Consider the following 12,895-nt stretch of genomic DNA (forward strand, 5'->3'; position numbering starts at 1 on the left):
TTATGTGAAACTGTGTATCTGAGAAAGAGTATGCGACACACACAAACACTCAAAAACAGCACAACAGAATCAGGCTACTTTAGTGTGGGAAATGTGGAAAATTCTGTTATTGATGAGCAGCTTACTTGAGATAGATTTTGTAGGAGAATGAATGACCATTTTACTAAATTCAGTAAGAAATGACCAATGCTCCAAGAAATTAAGGTAACGAAGAAATAATGGAGAATTTCTATTATAAAATTTAATAGTTTCGACATATTTCGCTGTATATCGATGAGCAAATTGTTACACAAAACTGTTTTCCATTCTTCGAACATTATATAATTTAGAAATGTTATAAACTATTTTTTTTCACTTCATTCGATCTGATAAGAATTCAATCCAATATAACAATGTTTAAAATCAGCTGTTTTCATGTATCATTTGTTTTATAATTTTGTGTGGGAAGACAACGGAAATACGAATAAATTATGTTCATCTCAACTTTTCTTATTATTTCAAAAGTAATTTAGTAATTTAGTTTTTCCTATATTTAAATAATTGTTTTGAGATTGTATTTGGAATATCTTTGATGGATTTATGATTGCAGAAATTGATAGTGACAAGCTAAGACAGTATGATTATTTAGTGATGTTCGTGGGTAACACTCCATCTTGTCCAAGTTCTTGATTCGCACCCCGATTTGAATCTTTTATCTTTATTCTCTTTAAAGTTGGCGATCGAAATTTCCGTTCTGCATTATTTTTGCTGTGTATGTGTATATGTATGTGCGTTGGTTATCGGGTACTATTTAAGACATACGTATTTCCTGAAAATTGAGTAAATCAATTTTGAGAACATTCCTTAATGTTTATTTATTCTCTTTTGGCGTTTATTTTTATTCAGAGCTTTTATTACATATATACTATACCGTTTGTACAATCATTTCCGAAATGATTGTTGCATGTCTATAACTGTCTTCTTGTAAGAATATAATTTGATAATGAATTTGCAGGGTACTTTTAATACTGATACTATGTGTATAATCGGGAAATGTATATTTGTGCTAAATTTCATAGGAAAAGAATTATAAATACGAAAATTATAGTGAGTAAAACAAAATGTTGCTAAATGGACAAGAAAATTTTATTTTCGTTTTATTGTTCTTATTTACTGCTCTTTTGACATGAAATTTGCTACATACATGTCTTTACCGATTATATACATACTAACATTATAAGAAATACCGGGCGAATTCGTTATCAAATTATATTATTCATACAACATATTTGTAGACATGCGACAATAATTTTGGACATGAATTTACATAATGAGGTTCCCTAATAATCTGTAGGTAATCGAGCGTTTTCTTTTCAGCTTTCCAGGTTTGTTTATTTTTGCAGTTTGCTCTCTTTAGCCCATACTTGGCACTATCTCTGTCAACTGACCGAGGCTCGAACCGAGAACTCAACGACAGTGAATGTAAATGATGATAAATTATTTTTCCATTTTTAAATTATTTATTATTAAATAATATTTTTTTCCTTAATTCTGTTTTTTTACAAAGTTTATTACTGAAAGCGAATTATTAATTATCACACACATATCTTGGTAATTGAAGGAATTAGCGTTTATAAACCTGTAACTTTACATATTTACTTGCATGAGTTAAACTTTAAGGCATACCTTTCGAAATAATTGTTGAAAAATTACAATTATTTCATTAATTTCCTTCTTACTGTCCTTAAAAAAACTTACGCAGGACGACATGACACAACTCGACTTGACATAGATGATGTTCAAGAGGGCCACTGGATGTAGTTGTTGAAACATACAATCTTTCAAGATTTGCATATAAATACAGCGTTCAGATATGTGTCATAAAAACTACAGTGCAAAAAACACAAATTAACCTATGATAGGTAGCCACTTAAAAGCACGAATGCTATCTAATCGAATCAGAGAAGGACGAAGCTGGTGGGCCCAGGTGAGCACTAAGTTTTCTCTAACCCAAAGATTGTATTAATGTTAGAACACTACTCAGAGATAACCCAGTTGCTTTAATAATCTGTTGTGTGGTTATGAATATGTCATTCCTGATGAGTTGATGAATGTGGTCTTTGTTAACGTCATTCATTGCAGTTGATTGCCTTCCGGTGGTCCAACAGACTAAAATCACTACTCTTTAACCTATGCTGGATACCCATTGCTGGATATTGCTGAGATCCAATATCTCATCCTCAAACAAAGGAAACTATTAGAGTTGAAAGGATGTGGTTGAGAGTGATCTCTGGTCGTAAATAGTGGTGGGCATAAAAAGCAGGTTTTTTCAGTTTCCGGTTTTTAGGAAAACCGATACTGGTTTTGAAAATTTTCAAAAAAACTGATTTTTCACTAAAACCAATTCGGTTTTCACCGAAACCGGTTATCGGTTTTCTCCTAAACCGGCTTCGGTTTTTCACCGAATCCGGTTTCGGTTTTCTTCAAAATTGATTCGGTTTCCTCCAAAAAACTGTTCAGTTTTCTCCGGTTTCGGTATATTGATTTCACAGCATTGTAACATGCGTTGAGAACAGAAACAATCTCAAAAACATGTGTAAATTCTCATAAAAAGGAAGTGCAAACTGAAATCGATATGGTTAAAAAACAATATGTTGAAAAACAAAACTGTTTTTGTTGTAAATGGATCCAGTTTTTGGAGAACCACGAAGCTCTACTCTGGTGAGAAACCAAACCGCGTTTTGAAAAATAAAATGAAACCAGTTTCGGTGAAAAATTGAACCTGTGTTTCTAGAAACCGGTTTCCGGTTTTTATTAAAAAAAACGGTTTTGGCCATCCTTAGTCGTGAACATCCCTAGGCCTTCAATGATAGAATGTTACCAATTGGGACTATCTACTTCCTTCTCCATTGTAGATGTACTTGTAAATATAGGAAGACAATTTGTTATATAACTTCAGTACACAGAACCACAAGTACAAGATGTCATCGTACTAATGTTACTAATAAAACGTTATAGCTCACTGGGCAAAACTTTTTGAACGCCCAGTAACGGCGACTAACGGTGCTTGTCTATATTCCATAATATGCGTGGTCCTGTTTACTGCCTTTCACAAAGTTTATTTATTTTGATTTTAAAGATAATTTTCAGCACTAAGACTATATAAGATGTAGCATCGGAAACACATGAACTCCCACAGAAGAAACGAATGCTAGTGATTCAGTCACAAAGGAGAAAGACATGCCATTAATTTTAGTAGAAAAGAATATTCTATTCAAAGTTAAAGTGTAAATTCGTTCCAGGAAGTAAAGTGTTTTAAGTCTTCCATCGCTAAATACAGACTCTAGAAGGAAATTTAATTTAACCGTCTCCAGTTCACGAGAAAAAGATGTTATTTTCAGTGAATTAAATTTATCAATTAGAACTCTGAACAAAGAAATTTCTCGATCTGTTTGCAAGTTTAAATAACACAAGAATATGTAATTAACCAGGTCATTAATTAACTTCGTATCAAGTTCATTCAGTTGTTTGTAACTAGAGTAGATGTTGTTTTGTTTTCTAATCATCAAATTAAGTTCCGCCTCAGCTACAATGTGAGTTATAATTAATTTTCCTATTGGCACTATTTTTTTTTTTTAATTTAACGAGGAAGCTAATCTTTGTACAAAGTACTTTTAGTTGTAATTTGTTAAGGACTTAATGTGTTTATTATTTGTTTATTTAATTATGGAGGTGCCACAATAGAACAAGATGGTAAAACCAAGATTTAGGGCAAGCATTCAATGAGCTCTCTCATCAATACATGATTATAGTCCCCATAACCTGAATTGGCGTATGGCAGCGTTTCCCAACCGGTGTGCCGCGGCACACTGGTGTGCCGCGAATGGGCCGCTGGTGTGCCGCGAGGAAATCGAAACAAATTATTAATTCTATAGGAACCAAATTGCAAGACATAGGGGAAGATGTATATTTGTATTTCACATTACTATGAACCTCTACTATAAATCTACAATTTTAAGTTTCATACTGTGTTACTTTTCTGTACATTTTTAATGTTGAAAAACGTATTTATCATTGTCATGACCATTATTGCTTCTTTATTGTTGCAGACTATTTCGTAACTTGAAATTTTAATTTATCATTCAATAAATTCAACAGAGAAAACGTGCATATAAATTATCTACATTTGTGTTTTTTAAAAGTATAGAAGATTTGTTTATTTATTCGTTATTTAGTGATCTTCCCTTTTAGTTAAAGGTTAGATAGAGTTTTCGAAAGAGAAAGTGGATTTTTAAAAACCCGAGTCGTATATTTCATTGCAATTGTTTTCTATTTTAAAATTAGAATGAAAAATAAGCATAATGAATTACCACAGGGGAAAATCGGTGATCGAGCTTTCTTCTCTGTAAGAAGGAGATCAGTAATCACATAAAAATACCACGGTATTTTATATTTACAAATAATAATAGTAATTTATATATATATATATATATATATATATATATATATATATATATATATATATATATATATATATATATATATATATATATATATGGGTGTGCCGCGAGAATTCAAGTTACACATGTAGTGTGCCGCAAGTTGAAAAAGGTTAGGAAACGCTGGCGTATGGTGTCAGCCAACAAGTTTGCAGTGCGCTGATTACAAACATTCAGTGAGGAATTTAATCTTTCGTAATTGATTTTGTTCATATTTATGGTTATTGACGAATGATTAGATACCTCACTGAAAGTTTGGCAACAGCACACTGCAAGCTTATTGGTTGACGCCATACGACGATTCGAGTGACGCGGACTATAGAAATATCACTTTTAGTGCAGGAGTCCTGCAAGGTTTGAAACAACATTTTAAAAAACTTCCATCTGGATTCACATGGATTATTTCGGGTTTAATTGAGTTTTTAGGGGGAGGGGGAATTCTTAAGGTTCTTTGAGGCAAAAATAATATTTTATTAATATAATTAAAGATGACATAATTAATGTAATTTGCAACAATCTTTTGTTCATTGGTTGATGAAGACTTCAAGATTTTTTCCATTTTTAAAGAGTTCGGTTTACTAAAACTCTTTTGTATATTTACCATGTATGTGCTTGCGTGTGTCCATCTGGGAGACAAAAATAAATAAATAAATAAATAAAAATAAGAAACCTCAGACTATCTAAAGAAATAAAATGTAACTTAGGACTGGAGTTCGTTGATGACGGCAATATTCAAACTAAAAGTAGTAACAACTAACCATTTCCGGTTTTAACATTGATAACTGTAGACAGGGGTAAATTGCGGGGGAACGCGGGGAGACGCCGTACCCTCACCTCCAAAAAATATAAACGGCGTCCCTCCAGTTCCTAAGAAATTACATTGGGCAAAGATTGGACGTCATGCCACCACCTCCCTCCCTCTTATCTTTTCAGATCCACTTTTGTAGATCAAAAACGGTCGAAAATAGTGAAAAACAGTTTCCTGAAATGGATTAAGTGTCCCAAGAATATATATGTAATCTCTATCCTTAACTCTCTACTAAAACCGGAAGTGGTAGAAATCCAATACAATATCCGGTTTCAATATTGAACCACATAGTGTATAAAGGAAAAGAGATAGGGAGAAGCAGTGTCTTGGAATTGATTTAGCGTTGTAAGTATATGTACCAGCTTTTCTCTCGTATCCCTCTGTTCCAACCAGAGTGGAAGTTGCAGAAATCAACCACTTCTTGTTTTAACGTTCATCATTATACAATAAAAACGGTACTAGATAGAGAGAAGCGGCTTTCTGTAATCAATTAAGCGTCTCAATAATATGTTCAATCAGTGGCGGTGATTGGACGTTAAAAGTGATAGGGGACAAGACATGATCTGAATATTTGTATATCAATGTTAGTTTTCCTGGTTGTTTCTAATACTTTGTTTGAGGAAAGGTTGTATAACTAATAGGATACTATCTTTTTCAGTTCAAATACCGTATATGGTATTTCATATTTTATTAAGTAAATTTACAAGAGCAACGCAAATAGGTAAACAACGAAACTGTAAGAAGAGATTTGATTCCTTACTCACGAACATCTTAAAATTCTGTCTGGAAAATTGTGTTATTAGATTATTTAATAACAAATTTGCAAAACAAATAACTACAAAGCATAATATTGACCATAGTAATGAATAATGAGGCTTGTTTTGTAGAAATTATATTGAAACTGGGGATCAATGAACAACTTATATTCTTAATTCCAGACGTGCTATTGAATGTGTGTTGGTACTCTTAGAGAAAAAAGACAGTAAATACTAAAAGCATATGCTACGACATTTAAAGAAATACGCAATTTTTTCTATGAACCAGTAATACATACTAAAACCAAATGAAACTATAGCTATGCATTAAGGGGTCACTTCAAAAAAATGAGGAGTAACTGCCCCCTCTTGCCTCCTAATCGCCTACATTCCTTCTCCTCAGAAAACCGGAAGTGGTGGAAATCTACTATAATTTCAAGTTTATATATTAATTGAGAAAAATATGTCATTCAAACAAAACTCCTCATGTGATGTACACGTGACACTGCTACATTTTTATTCTAGTAATTGAATTCCGTGCTTGCCTGGTGTTCAACGTTTGTTTATTTATGGAAGCTCAGTGTCCTTTTGTATATGAGCCGTGGACCGTTTTAAGGTGAAATCTGAACTACGATAATGCGTTCAAATTCCAATGTGCATCACCCGATTATCGAACGCAAGACCATGTCCACCAAATGCGCGCTAGCTATTAGACCGTGTATAAAATTATAGAAGTGTTTTGTCAGTAATTAGCATGTTGAAATTACAACGTTTGAATCACACACTACAAATGGCAAACACAGATATAGGTATTTATTGCGTACAATATTTTTATATTGCAGAAATAAGATTTACTACTCGTTGTTTAGTTGGTTGGCTAGGAATTTAACTTATCTTTCAGCAACTAGGCTATATGAGACGTGCTTAATATGGAATCAAAACCATATGAGTCCTCACCGGGAATTGAACTCGACTTTTCGCTAACTTTCCATGGCTAAGGACCAAAGTTTATTCAGGAACGATAAAAACATTAAAGTTCTTTTGGTTTGATTAATACAGGGGAAACACGTCTATGTTGACCACCATCTGTTTCATTAAAAAGTGTGTATTGTCCAGAAGGTATAGCGTCATTGGCTTCCTTCGCTCGAACCTGCTCGTCATTGGGGGTGTTGTAAGAGGGTAGCCAATCACCACCAACCGTCTACTGCGCTCAGCGAGCCACGAGTAATGAAGATGGCCACTCCCCATAAACGTCACTATAGCTTTTTGTGGGAAGCCAACGACATTATACCTTCCGTACTATAGCTTTCAGAAGAGGATCATTTTGAAACCAGAACTATTATAAATCACATCATAGGCATTTCTAATTCAATAATTACTTATATCACAACTCCCTCGTGCCTATGTGATTAGTATAAGCAATGGAACAATGTGGAACAAGAGATATGGATGTAAGAGATGTGGAACAATGAACCACACGAAAATAAGGAATTCTGTTATCAATAATTACCCTATATTTGCAGTTTATACAGTGTTGAAGGTTCCCATATTAACACGGGTGATAAGTCGCCATATGTATTCCCTAAATTATTTGTTATTCGTGATATTCCAGTTCATATCAAGCATATTTAGTTGAACTCTAATATTCTGAAGTTTGTGCAGAAGAAAAACAATATTCTCAAATGCTCTATTCCATAAAAGGACCCTTACTTCGCCACAGAAAGTAGTCCATTTCATTGGAGATAGATTTTTCTGCCCTCGTTATTTTTATAAAAAGTACAAAGCTAGGTATAGAATGTATCGCAGTAAGGGATAACCTTTAGAATTCAAGAAATTCATCAAGCAAGACAAAATTCTTACCTTTCTCACGGTCCAAATAATTTTGAAGTAGGAGAATCCAATAACAAATACAGGAATAACAAGTCCAAATGTGAAGAGGAAAATTATGTAAGTGGTAGCATTGAGCGTCCGACTTTCCCAGTTGATAGAGCAACTGAAAGAATTAGAAAAAACAAATATACATTTCTTTCTTTTTTTTTTTTTTTTTTTTTTTTTTTTTTTTTTTTTGTAACAAAGTTTCTAAGATGCTCAAAAGATAAGAGATATATCCTAGTTCTAACATACTCTTTCTAAAAGCAAGATATTTAGATTTGGAAACTGTAAGTCCACCATTTGGAAAAAAAAATGTACTATATTGAAGAGGATTTTATTTCTCGCATAACTTAAGCGAGGTAATAATATAACATTATTATAGCTATATGAAAATGTTCAATTTACGTGCAATGAACACTGGAGCACGCGATCTATCAAGCAAGAAGATTGTTTCAAATGGAAACTCGACGCGGAAACTTTTCTTTAATTGTTTAATTTCCAATTCTATAATAATCAAAAGAATTTTCCATATGTTGTCTTTCATACTTGACTCACTGCTATTGGCTGCAGAATAATAATTGCCAGTAGTGGAGAGTGGTCTATAAAAGCAGCGGTTGCAATATCAAATCCATGTGCGCACACGTGAGTGTACTCCCTATTCCTGAGTGTTACAACAATAAAGACAGGAAATATTTTCTTCTGTATTGCACAATATAGCAGTTTGAATGCCAGATGGCGTAAATAGAAGAATTGGAAAAATGAACTAATACTTTCATTCACTTCTAAACATGGGTACCTTTTTATAAAAATATTTTTATAAAATTAAAGAAACAAATATTATACTGGGCCATAAGCAAAATAATTATGTTTTTCGTTGCCAACACAACTAGAGCTCGACACAGAAGTCTCTGCCGCGATACAAATGCTTCACACCCCGCCCTTCTTACATGCATTTCTTCGCCCCCTTGTTTCTAGCCCGTGCTATGTTGCCACAATAGTCAGTTAAATTCTTGACACCGAGGAGGAAAGATAATTTAAAAGTCTATGCGAATTTATGTTACATATCATTCTCTCTCCTTTTCGCTGAAGTAAGTTTGGCAACTGCGCATGACACCTTTCATTATGACGCATATTGTTCTTTCCATGCTGAACTATAATTCGCTGAATAAAGTGTAGTGTTGCCAACGGCAGACGAAAGCAGCAAAAATATACCTTTCAGAAGCAGAAGTATTCTGCAAGATCTCTTTCTAGAAAAATAATTGTTAAAAAAAAAAACTTATTAGCATACGACAATAGAGATTAGTGGTATTGAAGTACCTTTTTCTAAGTGCGCGCGTTTTTCGAACTGTGGTGAAGACAGCCTTTTTTTTTTTAAAAAAAAAAAAAAGCTCGGAGTGTTTTTTTAGTGTTGAAAGTTTTGTAGATAGCCTATTCCTAGTTTTTTAAGTTTTACGCTTGTAAAAACGTTTATTTGCACAATGTCTCCAGTGTTGTCTAAATCGAAAACAAAGACTTTACATAGCCAAGCGAGAGAAATTGTGAATAATGTTCATTCATTTCTGAAGATGGAAGCTAGTGAAGGTGTTAATATTCCAATTAAACATTTTGGTAAAAGAGCGGCAGCTGCAACCGGGGTCCCGGAACGAACAATTCGAGGAATTGTGAAGGAAAGAAGTTCTTGAGTCGTCAGAAGGGCCCTCCACATCATTCTCTACTCCTGGAAAGAGGAGACCAAAACCAGCACCTAAATCTTCAGTGGACAATTTCGATGAATGTGTCATCCGTAGGTGTGTGTATGACTATGCTATGCGTGAAAAGCAACTGCCAACACTTAGCAAATTGCACACGACATTACAAGAAGAATTAAATTTTGCGGGTAGTAAAGAGAGTTTGAGACGCTTACTGCATAAGCTGGGTTTTAAGTGGAGGAAGACACCAAATAATAGAACCATTTTAAGCGAAAAGCAAGAGATTTGCGCTTAAAGAACGCGGTTCTTGAGACAAATAAGGCATTTTAGGCGGGAAGGACGACCAATCATATATGTAGATGAAACATACTTACATAGTTCTCATACTCCAGAATATGGTTGGTCAGATGATTCTGGCAAATGTTTTCGGGTGGCTATGTCCAAGGGACGACGTCTTGTGATAGTTCACGCCGGAGGTAAGGATGGAAAATGTTTAAATCTAATTCGAAATCAAGGGACTACCACGATGACATGAAGAGCGATAATTTCATGAAATGGCTTCGAGAAAAACTAATTCCTAATCTTTCACCCAGATCGGTTATTGTTTTAGACAATGCCTCGTATCACAACCAGGGGCGTCATTTAGGGAAGGCAGGAGGGAGCAATTGCCCCCTCCCCCAAGAGTTTGAGTAATACATATACTTTAATCGATTGACTACTAATATACTAGTACAAAACGTGAAAGTCTTCTTATGTTGGTGGTGCTCTTGCCCCCCTCAAGCGAAGTCTGAAACGACGCCCCTGATCACAACGCGCAATTAAATCCTGCCCCCACTCAAGATTCTTTAAAAAAAGATATGCAGAGATGGCTTCAAGAAAAGGGGTTACCTTTCATGCCTGCCATGACACGACCTGAGCTGTACGAATTAATCAAATTACACAAACCTAAACATGTAACATACAAAGTTGACTCCTTGCTAAATGAATACGGACATTGTGTATTAAGACTTCCACCATATCACCCTGAATTAAATCCAATAGAAAAAATATGGGCACTAGTGAAAAACTGGGTGGCATATCACAACACAACCTTTAATTTGGATGCGGTCATGCAGCTCGCACAATGCAAATTTGAGAGTGTCACAAGCGAAGAATGGGGCTCAAGGTGTCGTCTTGTCGAAGAGATCGAGAATGAGTTTATGGAGCGCGAGGGCCTGATAGATGAATATGAAGATAATGCTGCATCGGCACCTTTCCTAATTTACGTGGACCCTGAATCAACTGACACAGCCTCGGAGATTGAGGACTTCTCAGGAGATCCTGAATCAACTGACACGGCCTCGGGATTGGGGAGAACTTGTCAGGAATAGAAGAATTAGACTAATTAATGCGTGAAGTGTGCCATTAGTCTTAGCCTTAATATGTTTGTAGCCATTGGAATAAAGTAAGCTCTCTCTTTATTAATAGGCTGTACATGTTATTCATTTACGTTATTATTATTATTATTATTATTATTATTATTATTATTATTATTATTATTATTATTATTATTATTATTATTATTATTATTATTATTATTATTATTATTTTGTACAATGCTTGGTAGTTATTCTTCTGGATACTTAGATTGCAACACTGTGCTGTGCAACGATCGCGGCAGAAACAAGTGTGTTGGACTTTATTCACTTTTAATCATAATAAACAATGTAAACGTTAAGCTTACATTGTTTATTAAGCTTACACCTAACGTCAAGCTTAAAAGTTATTTATGTGCAAAACTTATATAGTAACCTCATTAACCATTACCTCAATGCATAAAGTATATTTTAAGTGCTCCACTTAATATGCAGATTTAAGAAAAACTAAAACAGTATCACATTTCTTAGAAACATTTGCAATAAAATAAAACAATGGTCATAATTACTCAACTTTTTTAATAAAAGAAACTGGAAACAAATACTCCATCTTCTCGGGTGAAAATAACTTTAATTCAATTGTATAGAAAACATTAAGTGTGTATAAAATCACCACCTTCATGTCTGTGTTACTTGCCCACAAAGAAAAAAAGAACGGTTGAGTGAAACATTGCTAAGTAGCGAAATTCGTAACTAGAATGGAAAGTAGGCTGACCTCCAGCGTTGTCCAGTGACTATAACCATTTGTCAATAATACGAGGAGTAAGTAGTGACGCAAGTACAATTCTGCTTTTCCATGTTAAGAAGTAGAAGCTCCCTGCCATATGATCAGTATTACTGGACGTAGTTGCAGCGCTGACGCAACTAGAAACGTAAACTATTATCTTTAATTTCCAGTTTTACTTATATGTCTTCTGAGACATCCATCAATATTAGTTTTTGCTGAAGACGAAAGTTTTATTTTTATCCACTGGATCCATTTATTCGTTTAAACACTCTAGTCTAACCATAGTTTCTAGTATAATAGTTTTGTTTTCTTCTATTCTTCTAGAAGAATATATTGTAAAACTTTGTCTCATATAGGATTTTTGGGTAGAGCATTTAATAAAAAGAGCGTCCGGAATCGACTCCCACTACCAGTTTTATTATAAAATGTTTCCATTATAAAAGTATTTACACAAAATACTGTACAAATTAATCTCTCTAAAATCAAAGGTTAATTATAGGTGGTCTTTGACCGTATGCTCCGTAGCAAGCAGAGGCGGGTTAAGTGGCCAACAGAGCCCCGTAGAAGGCTAAGCCAGGAGATAGGATAGGCATAGTCCCGTAGCAGACTAGAGGCCTGGGGTTAGGTTACTCCAAGAGTCCCGCAGCAGACTAGAGGAGGATCACCAGAAAACTGGTACTGAATTGCCTTTGTCCATCCAATTTATAGGGCCCTTTGGGTGGCGGTGTCCCTGCTGCTCCGATGTCGTCTTCTGCTCCGTGGGAGGCGCCAGAAGCCGTCGTCTGCATGTGATTATATGTCCATCTGGTGGGAGATCCTCTTGCCGAACTACGTAGTGGTGTTTGTAAACACTGATGCGTGGACTTGTTTGTTTACATCACATAGGATATTACACCCCCTGGCTTGTTTAAAAAATAAGCCGAAGGGTTTTTTATATGAGGGTTTGCAACACTGATTTATCACACAAAAATCACTAAAAACATTAATAACACTTGCAACAAAAAATCCCTTTTCGGAGCAGTAATAAGGTAGCGAAAGAAAGCACTTAAACAGTTAGTCCCTACTCACAGGCAGGATCGGTGCATTTTAATATGTCACTTCATTTCCCTTGTGGTAGGGCTGTTTTAAGCTTTGGCTTAATACACATATATT

General features: G+C 34.7%; 1 protein-coding gene across 1 annotated transcript in view; it reads right to left on the reverse strand.

The window, feature by feature from the left end:
• The window catches only part of LOC145695214 (vertebrate ancient opsin-like), a 392,026-nt gene that overhangs the window by 21,801 nt on the left and 357,330 nt on the right, over positions 1 to 12,895 (reverse strand). The window contains exon 4 of the mRNA XM_081772203.1: positions 7,902 to 8,034. Coding sequence (XP_081628329.1) covers positions 7,902 to 8,034 — 133 coding nt within the window. The remainder of the gene's footprint in view (positions 1 to 7,901; positions 8,035 to 12,895) is intronic.

Source organism: Thermobia domestica, chromosome 9, assembly GCF_964235325.1.
Source record: "Thermobia domestica chromosome 9, izTheDome1.hap1.1, whole genome shotgun sequence".
NCBI classification, from domain to species: domain Eukaryota; kingdom Metazoa; phylum Arthropoda; class Insecta; order Zygentoma; family Lepismatidae; genus Thermobia; species Thermobia domestica.